Source organism: Mirounga leonina, unplaced genomic scaffold (genome assembly GCF_011800145.1).
Source record: "Mirounga leonina isolate KUSES-001 unplaced genomic scaffold, KU_Mleo_1.0 Mir_321, whole genome shotgun sequence".
NCBI lineage: Eukaryota > Metazoa > Chordata > Mammalia > Carnivora > Phocidae > Mirounga > Mirounga leonina.
Window position 1 is genome coordinate 3153949 of NW_023270680.1, and position 17532 is coordinate 3171480.

Consider the following 17532-nt stretch of genomic DNA (forward strand, 5'->3'; position numbering starts at 1 on the left):
TCTAAATGAGCCCTTTATTAAAATAATTCTTTGCCTTTATGACTGAATTTTTCTTGTCACCTTAATTTCATTTTTACTAGTTTTTCATATTCAAATTCTGTATCTTTGTACCCCTTTAGATTAGAAAGACCATTTTCACCCGTTAAAACTTTGTATCTTAAGACTAAACATGAATATTTAATCATAAATGTGTCATAAGGTCACACCAAATATGCAGTTTAGTAAAGAGCTTCTTTAAAACTGGTTTACCAACAGGTCATAAACCCAATGTTCTAAAAGCGCAGAACTGTTACGTGTGAGCACCACCAGACAGCTTATAACCATGCTTACCTGGGAGAGGCAGGCAGTGATTCCAAAAAAAATCTGACATGACTCTGGAGAAAAACCATTTACTCTGTTTGAAAGTTATTAAGATTCCAATCAAATGAGATTAGTGCAACCTGCATTTCACTAAGACATCCTCTTTGCCCATGTGGATGTGACCCACCCTCTCCCTCCCACTGGAACCACGCGGGAAAGAGGCAGGCTGACCAGAGGGAGACGGGGCAGACTGGAGGAGGAAGGGGCAGCGGACAGCACAGAAAGAACGGGGAGGGGTGTGAAGCACACTTTCTGATCCAGCATCTCCAAGGACGTCGTTTCAATAACCTGGGCACAGCACACTCACGGGGAAAACCTCTGACCTCTGAGAGCTAGCTCCCTACACACACACACACACACACACACACAAACGCACATGGACACCTATTTATACACACATACGGCACAGCCATTATTTTAAATGCAGATGAAAAGTCTCGGGTTTATTTAGAAGGAAACATTAATGGAACTTCTGTGGTTTGGCAGAGAATCTTTCATAAAAGAACCTGCGTTCCAGTCTTATTACCACTAACTTCATGAATGTAGGCAAGACCAACTCTGAGCTTCAGTTTTCTGATTTTTAAAATTCATTCAGGATAAAATTCACTTGAGAGAGCTTACTGTGTGCCAGACACCGGGCATATGTGTCTACACAAGCAGAAATGACCTCTAGGTGCCTGCACTCTACTCAAACACAATGACTTTTTGAAGAATTTGGAGTGTCTACAATTCAAAATGGGTTAAAGTATGACTTTGTTCTCCCTACAGGAGAAAAGTATACCCACTGAGATAAGTGAATTAAGAAAAACAGATCAGACTGAAAATTCCACTGCCATCTGGGAGTCTCTTACACAGCCCTGCTGAGAAACCTTAGAAAGGCGGGAGCCTGTCTGACTGCAATACGCTCTGCAGACCCATCATCATGCCCTCAGGCCCGCTATCCATGATCAGTTTCCATCCTCCTACCTTTACCTCAAGGACTTTCTACTTCCAAAGACCTGGGGAAACATGAACAAAGGCAAATCTAGTGTTGTCCAACAGTCTGCAGGCTTCCCTTTATGTCCCTTCAAGCTGCTCTGGAACAGGCGAATATGAACGCCAGGGGAGTGACAGCTTCTTAAGGCATCTTGTACGGAGAATAAATGATCCAGAGCAGGAAGAACTAACCTCTCTCTCCCCCAGGCTTTTTCCACCCTGGGCTTATAAAGACTACAACTCCCAAGAAACCAAAAGAACGAAAACTAAAGCAAAACAGGGACGGATTTCCTTTAACTCTTCAAATTATGAGGCATCTTAGAACTTTTGAGTTGGAGATGCTGAGTTCTGCACGTCCTCCAAGAACTGCTTACAAAGGGATGTTTTCTGTTTGTTTGAGCCCACCTATAAATACTTAATATAAAAAGATTCCCTCCATCTCCATCAGTCCAGTAAGTAAAAATGCCTTCACAGGAACTGCCTGGCACAGGGGCAAAACAAAACAGAGGAAGGACATCATCTCTGCCGGAGGCTGCAATTTTAACACCACAGTGTGGCACCAGGTCCCCTCACGAGAAGTGACTTCCACAAGCAGGTTATGCGTGGAGGACTCTCCAGCGCAGCCTGACGCTGGCAGAGGGAGAGGGAAGCCGGGAGGCTCCGGGCACTAACCGCAGCCTAACAGCTCACACAAGGCGGGGAGGACTGTGCACCGAGCCACACTCAATAAATGAGGCGAGGGACCCGGGCATGGGGGGAGCAAGGGCGCCCCTTGAGGGCAGCAAAGAAATCTCTGTGACCCCTCTGGTTTGGGTACCCAGCCCACAGCAGGTGTCAACACCTGTTAAACAAACCTTTAATCCAAGGTAGTCGTAAGTAACAATACATGAAACTAAAAATGTTCTGCTGTTCTCTTCCCCTATCTATTCTTCAAGTAACTCATGATTTGGTTCAGGTAGACTTACAATTTTAGAAATATTCCACCTAACTGGACATCAAAAAAATGGTCTATTCCAGAGACAAGAAAACTGAGGTCCAGAGAAGCGAACTGCCTGAGATCATAAAGCCCAGTCCCAGAACTAGGGCTCGTGCCCCCAAGTTCCAGCCCAGAGATGCTCCCCCACAGCTGGTGCCCCTCCCCCCAGGGGTGATGACAAGGATCAAGTACATCAAATCTGATACAAAATGGAAAACAGGAGGGACAGAGAATGCACACACACAAACTGTCCTAACTAATGAATCCACTTGGTTACCGTGTCAGTCTTAAACCCAGATTCCCTCCTCCCTTCCCCAAAAAGGATACGGCAGAAGAGCTCCACACTGTACGGACAAAATCACCCAAGATGGCTGAAAAAGAAAATATGAACTCAAATGAAAAAATATTTTCAATTTATAATCAAAATGACATTTTTTTCATCAGCATTGCTCGTAGAAATTAAAAGCTCTGTTATAATAGATTACAAAGCACCCAGATCATGAGTATTCAAGTAGTAAAAAATATCAAAGATTAGTTATTAATGCCCAAGGTGAAAAGCTCAATTATAGAATGAAGCACCATCAGATATTTTAAAAATTATTACCTATAAAAATTTAAATTCTAGGTGTACACACTTACTACAGCGTGAGCGTCTAGGCCAGCCGGAAACACTGTCCTCACAACTGTAAGGACAGGGACCCGACAGTCATCCCCACCCCCTCCCCATCCCAGGAACATCCTGTCTTCAATCCTGAATCCAACCAAGTGTAAATTCATGAGTGTTTTCAGTAAACCCCAATAGACAAAACATTTGCAAACCATGAAAAGTACCTCAAATTCCAAAATTCAGATTAATTATAAAACCTTAGCTTAATTACCACCTTTTGAGGTAATTTATATTTTTTTAAAATTATCTTACATTTCTACATTTAATTTTTAAAGTTACATTCAACTACATAATATCCCATTTAGCCAGCTGAAAAGTCCAGAAACTTCAACCCACTGAAATGTACATACGTGCTTACTGTTTATGCATCAATTTATTCATCAAGTATTTATCAAGAATTTATTTTGTAGCAGAGACGGTGCAAGGCACTGCAAATGGAACCACCAAAGAGGGAAATGCACTCTCTGCTCTCCTGCACCTCGTAGTCCAGGCCCCTGATCTTCACTGACCTTCCAGTCTAGTCATGCAGACCTTAAAAGGACTTTAGAAAACCAAATCCCCTCGTTTTTCAGGTGACATCAACAATGTTTCAGCCTCAGTTTATAACAGAGTGTCTTCTGTGAAGAGGGTGTAGAATACTGGATATATAAAAAAATTAAATAAAGACTGGTCGTACTTGGGATCATTATTTCACGATGATTTGGTGATCTTGCCGAGCACACTAACTTAACTGGATTAAGTGCACCACAATGAAAGACAGCACTTCATGTTTCTATTCATGCATTCCAGCAATGTGTCTTCACATTTTTTGATAATCCTGGGCAAACCTCAGTTAATCCAAGGGGGCTGGCCAGCGTGAGGAACCGTTACTGGCTCTGACTCGTCTACAGTCAACATCATCCCGTGGGCGAGCTTTATTCTCCACAGGAACACCCAGAGCCCCATGGAGATCCTTGGCTGCATGGCTTAGCACCAGGCTGCTTTACTAATCCCTTCGTCTAGAGTGCAGGAGGATTTTCAAAGCCTAGGAGTGATGCACTGTGATAGGATTTGGGCAGGTGAAGGTGCAACTTTTCTTGAGGGCACTGGAAGAGGTGCCTTTGAGCAGAGGAGTGTGACCACGGAAGCAGACACTCTGGAAAGGTACCCCTTCCAACTCTCATGCAGCACACACCCTGGGGAGTGTCCCTTTGAGAACTTGGGGGAGGAGGCAAGTATAGGTATCTTCATTTAAGGATTTAGGGCTAGTCATAACGTCCATGCAGAGCAGACCCATCCTCAGACCCTCACTTACAGGAGTCTAGATAAAACAATGCCAAGTCAGTAAGACACACCAATAATAATAAAGCAGAAATGGAGAACTAGAAAAGCATAGTAACAAGGAGTTATTTATCCCAAAGGCCAATGACAATATATAAAAATAAGCCTACTCTAAGTCAGCATAATTAGCATTTCCAATGATGCCCTAAGGCCACTGAGAAAAAGATTTCCATTAAAACAATTATTCTGTAAGTTTTGTGCCTAAAGATGCAAGTTTTAAACATGTATACAATTCAAATATGAAAATGATAAACTGTCTCTGTGCATTAGGATGCCTTATTTTTTTATTCTTATGTTAATCCCCATACATTACATCATTAGTTTTAGATGTAGTGTTCCATGATTCATTGTTTGTGCATAACACCCAGTGCTCCATGCAGAATGTGCCCTCCTCAATACCCACCACCAGGCCAACCCATCCTCCCACTCCCCTCCCCTCTAGAACCCTGTTTGTTTTTCAGAGTCCATCGTCTCTCATGGTTCGTCTACCCCTCCGATTTCCCCCGCTTCATTCTTCCCCTCCTGCTACCTTCTTCTTCTTCTTTTTTTTCCCTTAACATATATTGCATTAGTTTCAGAGGTACAGATCTGTGATTCAACAGTCTTGCACAATTCACAGCGCTTACCAGAGTACATACCCTCCCCAGTGTCTATCACCCAGTCACCCCATCCCTCCCACCCCACTCCCCACTCCAGCAACCCTGTTTGTTTCCTGCGATTAAGAATTCCTCATATCAGTGAGGTCATATGATACATGTCTTTCTCTGATTGACTTATTTCGCTCAGCATAACACCCTCCAGTTCCATCCACATCGTTGCAAATGGCAAGATCTCATTCCTTTTGATGGCTGCATAATATTCCATTGTATATATATACACCACATCTTCTTTATAGGATGCCTTATTTTTATTTTTTATTTTATTTTTTTTAAATATTTTATTTATTTGACAGAGAGAGACACAGCGAGAGAGGAAACACAAGCAGGGGGAGTGGGAGAGGGAGAAGCAGTAGGATGCCTTATTTTTAAAATGCACTTGTCGGGGCACCTGGGTGGCTCAGTCGTTGGGCGTCTGCCTTTGGCTAAGGTCGTGGTCCCAGGGTCCTGGGATCAAGCCCCGCCCCAGGCTCCCTGCTCGGCGGGAAGCCTGCTTCTCCCTCTCCCACTCCCCCTACTTATGGTCCCCCTCTCGCTATGTCTCTCTCTGTCAAATAAATAAATAAAATCTTTTAAAAAAATTAAGAAATAGTAATAATAAAATCCACTTGACAAATTTAGTAAGTCAAAGGCCAAGGATCTGTGCTTATGGAACTGGGCCTCTGCCTCCACCAGCTGAACTCAGACTAAGAACTTGAGGGTCTGACAGCATCATCGTGGGGTGCACACCAACTGCTGGGTCAGCTCTGACAGGTTCCATCATCCTGTCCTGGGGCACTGCAGTCCCTGGACAGAACGGGCGCTGCCACAAACCACAAGCAGCCTGGAGCTGCGGAGCGGACGAAAGATGAGGGTGCCTGGGGCCTCCTTCGATGCTACCACAGCCAAAGGGGAAGAGCAGGATGGGGGTCTATCCAGCTAGCCTGGCGAAATGGTGGTAATTATAGAAGCTGGGTAATAGGTATTTTACACAGCCTTACTACAGCCTGACTTTTCCAGAAATACAACACGTAAAATGAAGAAGACTGCTTTTTGAGCTTGGCCTTCTAGCAAGGACAGATCACCATTCTGAAATGTTACCTCCCAGCTGGTTCCCTCACCCTCGAGCTCGGGCGATCAGCCCACATCTGTGGCAGTCCCTTCACATCGGACCAGTCCCAGCAGCTCACCTCCTTACCCCATCCTCCATGGACTTGGGCCCAAGGATTTATACACTGAAATACACATTTATTTTCCTTTTTTTCTCCTTTACATTTCAGGTTGGGCAATTTATACATAATGTGTACACATAGGTTTTAAATTACGTAATATCCTCTTACATATAAACAAAGGGATAGTAGAGGGGGTATTACAAAGCGCTTGCTGTGAAAAGGGACTGGAGCGTCACGAGATCTAAGCACCACTGCTCTAAATGGTCTGGCAACAATGACCTTAGTCCCCAACACTGGTTACTAAGGCTGCCCTTTTCAGGTTCACGCAGCAACCCGCACAATCTAGGGGAAGTCACCGTCCTGAGACAAGGGGCTCCAGGCTGCTGAGGGAGCGGAGATACCGTCCTCACAGCTAAGGAAGAATGGAAGCAAACCAGAGACAAAAGCAGGGTCCCAGGGAGGCAAGCGCGCCGGTCACAAGCCTGTCTCTCTCACCAAGTGGGGTCAGGTTAATCGAGCAGGAAACCTGCCGATGTTCCGGCTTCACGAGGGAGCCGGCCATGCCGAAACAAGGAGTCCAGGGCAGGATCGTGACCACCGCGTGTCACTGCTGTAAATTAATAGTCACTCTGACTGACATGCCATCTCTGGAGAGTCTGGTTTCTGAGAACCTTCTCATGAGACAGATCTGCTTTCAGGTTTATTTTCAAAAATCAGGTTCCTAAGCCTGCAAGGCAGCTTCAGACCTGGGTACTGATGAGGTGCAGACTTCCCAGCAGCCAGCCAGCTTCTCGGCACCCCAGTCTAACTACTGGCAATCTTTCCTAACTGCTAGCCTCTCTTGTTATTAAACCATAATAATTTTCATACTGATTTTTAGGCAAAGTATTGGATAGCATAAAGAAAAGAGTGGTAGTGGAACTGAACTATTTTAAAACAAACATATAACAGCTACGATTAAAAAAAAAAACTGAAGGACCAAAACTACAAAATTACATTTCAAAACATGCATTTAACATCAGTCAACTCAACTACAAGCAGCAAGAGAACAGCACAGTGTGTAGATCAACAAACTGAACAAGTCACCCATGAGGTGAGGCCCCCCACTTTCTAGAACCAACCACCCCGAGTCAGCTAGACAGTACCAATAATGGCCACCGGGTGGACAGTGGGAGAAACAGTCATGGTGACCACTGTTGGAGAGCAGTTAAACAGCACAGCAAATGGCAGGCAGGACTCCCTCCAATGTGTCTAGCTGGAAATTAAGACCACTTGCCACAGTGGGGATGGAAAGTGGTCCCTCCAGGGGCCATATCCTGACAGGACTCTGCCTGCCTGGGAGAGAGCACACTTGCTCATGAATCCCCGCTGCCCATCGCTGTAGGCTGACACACCCATTTCCAGGACACGTCCCTGGCGTAGAGAGCTCTGGGCAGAGAGGAACCCGGGCCACACCACCGCAGGTGCATGAGCGGACCCATCAAGAGTTACCTGTAATGTACAGAAACCTGGCCACAGCATGATTTAACACAACGGGCTTCACGCTGCTTCCCATACAAAGCAGTATTTCGGCAAACACTCTGAGTTACAGTAAGACTTTGTATTGATCTCAAGACACATGATGAAGTGTATAAAATTAATGAGACTTACTACTAACCTTAACTACAGGTAAATCAAAGACTTCCCGAGCTTCTCCAACCTCAGGATTGTCCCCGTCTTCCGAAATTATGTGTGAGGCTAGTGCGTTGTAGGACACTTCCTTAGCTTTCCCAGCTTTGAGAAGCTGGATAACCTTCAAAAAACCACACAAATTAAAATGAAAAACACCGCATTTCATTCTTGTTTTACACAAATTGTTGTGACCAATGGAAATTCTAATAAAAACACACCATGTTCACCACACAGAATTAATAACCTTTTACTCCGAGTCATATGCCATCAAACATTTGAGGACAGTAGAAAGCAGCAGATCCTGATCCAATGACCAAGGAAGCATGGAGGCTGTGAGCCAGGTACTAGGTAGTGTCTCTGTCTTGAAAACAGAAGGTCTGACAGACAACGTTTCAGGGCTGAGACTGGGTGCCCAGGCTCAAACTTCAAGGCTTAGGGCCAGGTAGTTTCACCACAAATGGTAAAGTTTCTAGAAGAGGAGCTACATGAGCAGAATCTTGATGAACTTAAGGAGTTAGCGAGACAAAAATACATACAGCGGGGAGACAGCAGCATTCACACACTGGACAGGTGACAGGGTCAGACTGTCACGTGCTATGCAAAACTGTTTGCAATTTATTCTCATACAGAAGTGTCTTCTGGAACGACGCAAGTGTTTTAAGCAGGGAAATGGCATGACCAGATTTTATCGAAAGATTACGGTCCGTGCAAAAAGAATGGACTGAGTTTGAGACAACGGCAGTAGTCCAGGGGAAAGCAGCAGGTAACTGAACCAAGGACTGTCACTAGGGAAAGGAGGAAGAAAGAAGTGAGAATGCACAAGGCTCGGTGCCTGGAAAGGGTAGGAGTGCAAGAGACAAAGTGCTGGGGACACAGCAGTAGCATTCACGGAGAAACAGGTTATGAGTGCAGCGGTGGGGAGGCAAGAAAAGTACTTCAGTTTAGGGCACATCCTTCTGATGCCATGTGGAAAGTCTAGCAAAAGACTTCACTGGTACCTGGAAGACGTGGGCCCCCACCAGATGGGGAGTCAATGGTGGCCAAAGTTCTGAGAGTGGGGTCCCCAGGTGCAGAGGTGAGTGAACCGGAGGCTACTCACCTGCCAGAGACTTCAGAGACAGGTGGAGGTGAGGGTAGAGCCTGAAGAGCCCAGGTGTGCACCACATATGAAGGTGACCTGATGCCTACATAGCTCAATTTTCCCACAAGTTGGGTAAATTTTTTCAGAATATTTTACTGACCACCCAGAGATGGCAACTGGAACCAATGCTAAGTATTTGTTCTAAATGAAAAGAAACAGTGGTTTGTAGCCACAGGTCACCTCCACTTTCCTCCCGTCACCTCCAAGCATCTTTAGTTTCCACATTCACTCAACTTGACCCACAGAATATGGCACCCTCCTTTTATCTATCCTCCAGTCTGCATTTCCAACCATATTGCCTTTTTTAGGAGTCTTGAGATTTCAATCTCTCCCCTTCCACCCACGAAGAATGAAGTTCTCACTGGTCCTCACACGCGCTCACACACATCCAGGCCCCTACTCGGCTTCCTCTTGCTGACAAATCGCTTGGAACAACAGACCAACCTGTCTTCACTTCCTCACTTCCTGCTCACTCTTCACCCACTGTCGCCTGCCTTTTCTACAACTCTACTGAAATACTGATTTCTCATGGACTGAAAGATCCCCAAACCACAGGCATCTTTCCAGTCTCCACACTACTGAATCTGACCAGATTTAACTCACGTCACTCTGCACCAGGTGTACTGGTCGTCCCGGTGTATCCCAAATAGATCAACGCCTCCGTTCCTCAGCACATACATTCCACAAAAAGGACATCACCTCACCCTCTTCTTAACTTCTGTGTATAGCTCAACACCCCACTGAGAAGACACCTACCTTCAAAAAGTTCAGTGGTGCCTCTTCCTAGGCACCCCAGCAGAAAAATCTGTCCTTGCCGCACCACCCTATACCATAATGTCTTCAGGTGTGCTCCCCGCCCCTCAGCAGTGAGGGAACCTCAAGGAGAGGCATCAGGTTCCATTTATCTTCAGATTACATCCGCCATCTAGGCCAACATCTTAACAGGTACAAGGTGTTCAATATACGTGAACTTTCTGAATCCATTTTTACAAGATTCAGGGAATCAATTTTCTGGCGCTAAATCGTTTAGAAAATATACTGTTTCACATCAAAGTGGTTTGCCAAGGACATTTTTAAGCACTTAAATTTGACTCATAGTTGAGCAAATATGGTTTTATTTCAACTTGTTCCAGGTTTTAAGTAACATTTGGTTCAAGTCCCTCATAAGAGCCAAAGTCCTAAAACGAAATAAAGAGTGTAGGAAGGAGGTGGGGGAGAAGGATGGATAGTGAAAGACAGGAAAATTATCAATACTGGAAAAAGCTGCCACTGTTACAGGCAGTCATCGTGATCACTCTGGGTTCAACACCTGTGTATCTTTAGATTCAAGGCTCAATCTCTTCACCCTATAGTTACAGTAGAAAAAGGATCCACCTTGGGAGTCATGCAAGGGAGTTAGTTTAGCTTACTAAGATACTAACAGACCAGCCTCTAGAAGGCCAAGACCAATCAGCCTTCCATAATTCCTTCCAGGGCAACCAAGATTATTGGTTAAACACCTGTCTCCACTCTTGAGGACTAAAGTCTGATCACCTGGCTTTGCTTTCCCTCGCCTCCACGCTTAGCGCTCGAAGCAAAGGAGACACCCCAGGTAACTTTAACTGCACAAACTTTAATAAAGGGAATACTGTGAGGATTGACCTGAAAAAGATACTCAACTAAGATTTGCTTCCACGGCGGAAGAGTAACACTCTGATGTTTAAACAGAAGTATTATTTAAACTTACCAAAAAACACAATATCCTTTGGCGTGAGCCTGTTAAATGTTTACAGTGATGGTGCTACCTGGGTATTTTCCACATTTACTGTTTAATCCCCCCAATTAGGAAAATCAAAGAATGGGAATTCGCGGGTGGCAAACTGACCGCTTTGCACACGACTGAGGCTGCACAGCCCAGCCGTGGGAGCCCCGGTGGCTGGCCACACCAGGGGCGGTTCACTTAAGCCCCCAGCAGCCTGGACCTGGGGTTCCTAGTTGAGCTCCATCCGCTTCACCCTGTCTGCTCTCGGAACCCAGGCACACGGGGTGGGCAGCAAGAAGGATGCTCCCAGTCCGAATCTGCCCCAGAAAGAGGCAAAGTAGCAGTTGGCTGAGGTGGCAGGCTTGGGGGACTTACCACATGCGACAGGACGCCGGTCCCCCACCAGGCGGAGGCCGGTGACAATCCGTGCTAGGCCCGAGGTATGCCCCCCCATGCCCTCCCCTCCTCTCTGGTCAGAAAGTAGCCTCCTCTGCACGTCATCCCCTCCCTGAGCTCACCTTCCAGGTGCCCTGCCCGCTGATGGTCCCAGCAGAGCACGACCCAGATCTCCGTCCCTCCCCTCATGCTCCCCCTAATCGTGGTTCCCGAAGACCCCCTGCCCTCCAGCCTCCGGGCCGCGGGTCCCAAAGACCACCCCCATGTCCCCTCCCTCTCCTCTGCTTCCCGCCGGCCGCAGATCCCGCAGAACCCCCACCCCCAGGCCCCCTGCCTCTCCCTCCAGAAGGTCCCGCAGACCACCCGCCAGGTCCCCGCTCCAGGTCCCCTCTCCCAGGTCCCCTGCCCCTGGTACCACGGGTCCCGCAGCCCCCGCCCCCCGTCCCCAGGCCTGCTCGGCGCCGGGTGGCCCAGCCTCCGCACAGGCAGGCCGGCGGGGCCGGCGGGGCCCGGGCGGCGGGGTCCCTGCGTTTTGCGCCCAGGCGCGCGCCCGCGGCGGGAGCGGGGACGGGCCGGGAACGCGGAGGGCGGCGGGCGGCGGGCGGCGGGCGGGGGCGGCGCCGTACCTGCGGGTCGATGTCGCCCACCGCGTAGTACTTGACCTCTCGGAACATCTCCTCGGGAACTTTGAGCGCCGGGTCCGACATGGCCGCGGCGGCCAGAGCTCCGCGGCGGCTCCCGCCCCGCCCCGCGGGGCCCGCTCCCCAACGGCGCGGCCGGGGCCCGGTCCTGCGAGTCGGGCCCGCTCCCCCTCCCTCTGCGCCCCCGCCCGCGCCGGGTGGCCCGAGCGCGGGAGCCGCGCGCGCCCTGCGGGACGCACCATCCCGCCGCCAGCGAGGGGGAGCGCCGAGGAGCTGGCTGCCAGCCGGCGCCGCCCCGCGCCTCCGCCGCGGCCCGCGGCCCCGGGGGCAAGGGCGCCGCGCAGCCCGCCCCGCAGACCCGGAGCCCGTGGCCGCCGCTCCCTCGCGAGGGGGGCCCCAGGGACGCGGAGAAACGCGCGCCCCCCCGGCGCGGCCCGAGTGGGCCGGTCCCGGGAAAGAAGGGAACGCGGAGGCCCCGCCCACCAACACGCGCGGCCGCCCGAGCGGCGCAGGCGCGCGGCGGAGGGGCGGGGCCTGCGGCCGGCCGGCCGAGGCGGGGGGCGCGAGCTGGCCTCGGGCTCCGGCGGAGCTCCCGTCGCCGGTGGCTGCCCGACGGGACCTGAGGTAGCGCCTCAGCGCCCGCGGCCGATAGAGGCCGGGTGCCACTGGGGGGCGGGCGCTGGACAGCGTCCCAGACCGAGAGCGCCACGGGCTGGCCGAGGGCCGCAGGCCTCGCCGCTGGGCTTCTCCCCGTCGCACCCGCACCGCCCTCCTGCTGAGGGAGGCCTTGCTCCCCTCCCCCAGAGTCCCAGGCGGTGGCCCGCCGGGACGGGCGCTCTCTGACGTCACCTTGGCGGCGCCGCCCTAACGTAGCCTCGCCCTGACGTCACCTGGCGGCGCCGCGGATCCCCGGGCAGTGCGGCGGGGGACCGGGGGCGGAGGACGCCGACGCCGAGGTGGCCGCCCGCCGCTGCTGTCAGCTGCTGAGTGATAAGCGTTCCCAGTTCAGTGCTAGTGCAGTTGGTCCTTTAAAGACCCGGGAACCTCCGGAGCCCCCTTCGGAGGCCTGCCTGAGCTGGCCTCTGTCCGCAGGTGCCGTCTGCGGTGACAGGCGCTCGGGCCGGGGGGGACGGAGAGGCCTGGGCGGCCAGGGGAGACGGGGCGGGACGGGACGGTGGGACCGAGTGGCCGGGGAGGAGGGGGCGGGAGGGGGGACGGAGGGCGACGAGGCGGGGAAGACGGGCAGGACCGGGCGGGAGGCGGCGGCCGGCTCGCCGCTCCCCTGGGTGCTTGGCAGCCCCCGCGTTCCTGAGACGAAAAATAAGGCCACGAGTGCTTGTTGGCGTAGGAGCCGCGCTCCCTCCTCGGAACCCCGGCCCGTGTATCTGATGTTGATCACTACAGCATTTTATGCTCGGGGTTAAGAAAATGTCGGTGTAATAGATCCCTCGTAGGACCGAACCCAAATTAGCTCGCCCTGTCATTCGTGACAACGTGTTTAGCTCATTTCTTCCCTGATGAAACGCAAACTGAGCACGTAGCTTTAAAAGACGAGAAGCGTACCGCATGGGTATTGTGTTTTAGGTTGGAAAAGAACTCGGAGCGTTGAGCAGGACAAACTTACCTGCCGGGACTTAGAGGACTCGGTAAGGCGGACGAGGGGACTGAGGGGTGTGCTTTAACTCGCGCTCCGTGAAGTACCAGCCTGTCGTGCCCGGGGAGCGGCGCCGGCCCGCGATGGCGCCCGCGATGGCGCCCCGTGCGCAGGAAGGCGGGCGTCGGCACGCGAGGAAGCGGGGGAGTGCACCGAACCCGGCTGCTCTGCCAGGGGCGAAGAATAAAAACCCTTAGACGGGATCTGATCTCACGTGGGTGGTGGATGCCCTGAGGAAGTCACAAGCTGACATCCTGGAGTCATGAAGAATACCCATCTGCCAAAGACTTGAGTTGGCAGTTCCGTTTTTTAAACTAGCACTAAGACTCATAAAAATGATTTTCAGGGAAGGTTCATTTCTGTAAGATGTCCATATGCAAAGTTAATGGAAGAAAAATACCACGCTGAGACCGCTGTATTTTTTGACAAATAGGTATTTCTCATTGATTTTTGTAGCACTTAGGCGATGTCCCAGTTTAGGGGTAGTAACAGCGTCTGTTCATTAAACAGAAGCTTTGTATTTAACTTTGATGCACGTACTACCCTCAGGACACTGAGCATTAACATTTTTCGCTTCTCCCAACTAAGCTCAAAGCATGGTCATTTTGTTGATAACTTTCAGAGAATAAACAGACTGCTTGATGCTAACTTGGTAAATAAGGTCATACATTTCACATTTTCTGTTTTGCAAGTTAGATAACCTGGGGCTTTAAAAAAGCGAAGTGTGAGATTGAAAAAGCAAAAGTAGAGTTGGGAATACTTAAATTGTACCTACTGGTGGGAAGGTGAGGCATTTAGAAAAGTATTTACAAGTGTCTTTTTAAAATACATCTCTGTATATTGAATACAACACTCTTTTTTTTTTTTTTAAAGATTTTTATTTATTTATTTGAGAGAGAGAATGAGAGACAGAGAGCATGAGAGGGAGGAGGGTCAGAGGGAGAAGCAGACTCCCCGCCGAGCAGGGAGCCCAATGCGGGACTCGATCCCGGGACTCCAGGATCATGACCTGAGCCGAAGGCAGTCGCTTAACCAACTGAGCCACCCAGGCGCCCCAACACTCTCAGTCTTGTTCTCATATTTTGTTCTGTTCAGCTGGTCACACACCCCTTAAAGTTAGATATTAGAAATGTTTAGTAAACCTTTCATTCAGGTTTGTAGACATTTAACCTTTCTCATGAAAGGGGATACTTGAGTTAGACGCAACAAACAAGCCAGAGTTTTATCGCAGGAGAACCTGGGAACCCAAAGGATGTTTATGGGAAAGGTTCATTCAACTGACGGCACAGTTGCCGCCAATAATCACCTAGCTATTCAATGTATAAAAACTAGAAAACAGGGGCGCCTGGGTGGCTCAGTCGGGTAAGCATCTGCCTTCGGCTCAGGTCATGATCGTGGAGTTCCAGGATGGTGTTCCACTTTGGGCTCTCTGCTCACCGGGGAGTCTGCTTCTCCCTCTGACCCTCCCTCCTCTCGTGCTCTCTCTTTCTCTCAAATAAATAAATAAAATCTTAAGAAAAAAACAAAAAAAACTAGAAAACGCAAGAAAAAGAGTAAATTACCCCAAATCCCATCCCCAGAAGCAACACTTGAACTCCTAGATGTCCCATATAGTTTCTCCTTAAAAAAATTATACCACACATACTCTTCTGTTGCCACTTAAAGAATTGTCCTTCCGGGGCGCCTGGGTGGCTCACTCGTTAAACGTCTGCCTTTGGCTCAGGTCATGATCCCAGGGTCCTGGGATCGAGTCCCACATCGGGCTCCCTCCTTGGCGGGAAGCCTGCTCTCCCTCTCCCACTCCCGCTGCTTGTGTTCCTGCTCTCGCTCTCTGTCTCTGTCAAATAAATAAATAAAATCTTTAAAAAAAAAAAAAAAAGAATTGTCCTTCCTTGTCGGTAGATAGATGTGCATTATTTAATGCATATACCATAGTTTTTTAATGTACCTGAATTTAATCTTGCACATTTGTTTGCAATGTAACAATTACAATGTAGCAATGAAGCAGTCATCATAAAATTCACAGTGGTTCTGTTCTCTGTCACACTGACCAAGATTTTAATACCCCGACTCTAACTTCCTGAGCCCTTCCCTTCCCTTCTCTTTAGGTCTATTTCCATCTCCAAGATACTGTGAATCAATCTCACTTCTTTAATAGGACACTCTGAGGATGAGAAACCTGAGGCCCAGAGATGTTAAGCAACTTATCACAGTCACTAGGAGAAGTTGGTCCATCTTTTTGGACTCACTCCATTTCAGTCTTCAGAAGAATTAAAAGGAACAAGTTTAATATCACATAAATAGAAAAAAGGTAATCTCTAAAAATAATATTTATGGTATGGAAAATTTAGCTTTGTATCAGTTAAAAATAGTCCACTGATAAATATTTTTGCAGCTAATGTCTCTTCCTCCTTTGAAATTGGCTGAAGACGGAAGAGATGATCGTTACATCTAAGTTCAAAACTTGCCGATTTTAATGTCTTGTGTCAGTTTTAATTTTCTGATTTAATTAGTTTCCTAATTAGAAGGGGTTAAATTAATTAACCTCATTATTTACTATATATTTAATGATTTCTCCTCTATTGGGAGTTACTTAATTTTCAATAATTGGAAAGCTTATGACAAGAGGGAATATTGCCAAGTTTTACACTTACTGCTTGATGATCAGCAGCAGGAACAGGACAAGCTGAAGGGGAATTTTGGTAAGATATCAGGTACATGCAAAGGCCCTTTCCCCCTTTTTTTGAAACATGATACATGTAAAAACAGGTTGGGATGCCATAATTTCTATCAAATTAGAACTCAGTGGATACATCCTTTAAGGTTAAAAGATATCTTAGGACATAGGATTTTATAAGAAATAACCCTACCACATGATCTTAGTTAAAGACAATACAATAATCATGAAGCTTGAATAATGCTAGATAATTATAATGGAAAGACTGAAATTATCACCCGTATAAATGACATACTAAAATATTCAGATTTTCCTCAGACTTGTTAATGGACTACACCAATGGCAATTGGGACGACACAGTAAAACCATGGCCTAATATCCATATAGCTTGTGGAAACCAAATAGGCCCGTTCTTTTGTGTTTATGTGTGTATAGATTCAAGCAATTTGTGGATAACTATGTTTTAAAGAAGTGATATACAAAGAAGATTTCAATAGTTACTTCTTAAAGAGCAAAAATGAGGCTGTATGTTTCTTTTCCCCACTTTCCAATACATTCTAATGTAGATTGGGGTGATCAGTCCTCTGCTGTGCAGAGACTAACAGAGACCGCGCACAGCTGCTCACTTACCCAGGCCTCTTCATCGCCACCTGTCCATGACACCACGCTACCTGGCAGAAGCCCAGGTCTGCCACAGGTTACGTAAGGGAAGCTTGGGTGGTGGTACAATTTTAAACGCAAATCTATTTAGTAAAATGAAGTGTCTGATTATAGGAAATGCACTTCCATTAAACAAGCATTTGTTGAGCATGCAGGAGCACAGCAAATAGGCCTTGCTTAGCCGTCAAGACGCACCCTCAGAATGACTGAGAGCCGGTTTTTTTTTTCTAAGATTTTATTTATTTGAAAGGAGGGCGGGAACAGAGGGAGAGGGACAAGCAGACTGCTGAGTGCAGAGCCCGACGCAGGCTCAATCTCATGACCCTGAGATCATGACCTGAGCTGAAATCAAGAGTTGGATGCCCAACCAACTGAGCCACCCAGGTGCCCCTGACTGAGCTGTTCTCTAAGCAGCATGTTAAATGCCAACATGAGTAGCATAGGGTCCTGGGATTCAAAGTTGGGAGATGCCATGGGGACTGGGATGATTAGGGACTCTGGAGGGTAATAGGAAGAAGAGGAAGACACCCATTCCTGTTGGGAGCAGCAGGCTCTGCAGAGGCCCGGCCAAGAACCAACATTGCAAGCCAGCAACTCCTGACCTGGGGAGGAGGCTGTGGGCAGCGCTCTGGAAGACCCGTACCGAGAAGTGGATCAAAGACCTTCAGGGAAGAGCTGTGTGGGAAGTAACAAGGATAGCCCACCGTTCTCATAGATCAGAATCTGTCATAGATCAGGGCTAAAATTGAGACAGTAGAAGCTGGTCTTTCATTGGATCCCATCTGGAAAATATCTGTCCTGTTCAGTGTAGAGCAGGCATGGTACTACCAGGAGTTCCACAGTACT

The 17532-nt window shown here is 48.5% G+C and overlaps 1 protein-coding gene across 2 annotated transcripts in view; it reads right to left on the minus strand.

Moving 5' to 3' along the window:
• Positions 1–11836, minus strand: part of PAXIP1 (PAX interacting protein 1) — a 52223-nt gene extending 40387 nt beyond the window's left edge. For both annotated transcript variants that reach the window (XM_035029862.1, XM_035029861.1), the window contains exons 1-4: positions 11681–11836; positions 7763–7897; positions 2639–2682; positions 331–394 (exon numbers count right to left, since the gene is read on the minus strand). In XM_035029862.1, coding sequence (XP_034885753.1) covers positions 331–394; positions 2639–2682; positions 7763–7897; positions 11681–11761 — 324 coding nt within the window. In that variant the 5' untranslated portion in view covers positions 11762–11836. The remainder of the gene's footprint in view (positions 1–330; positions 395–2638; positions 2683–7762; positions 7898–11680) is intronic.
• Positions 11837–17532: the final 5696 nt, after the last annotated feature.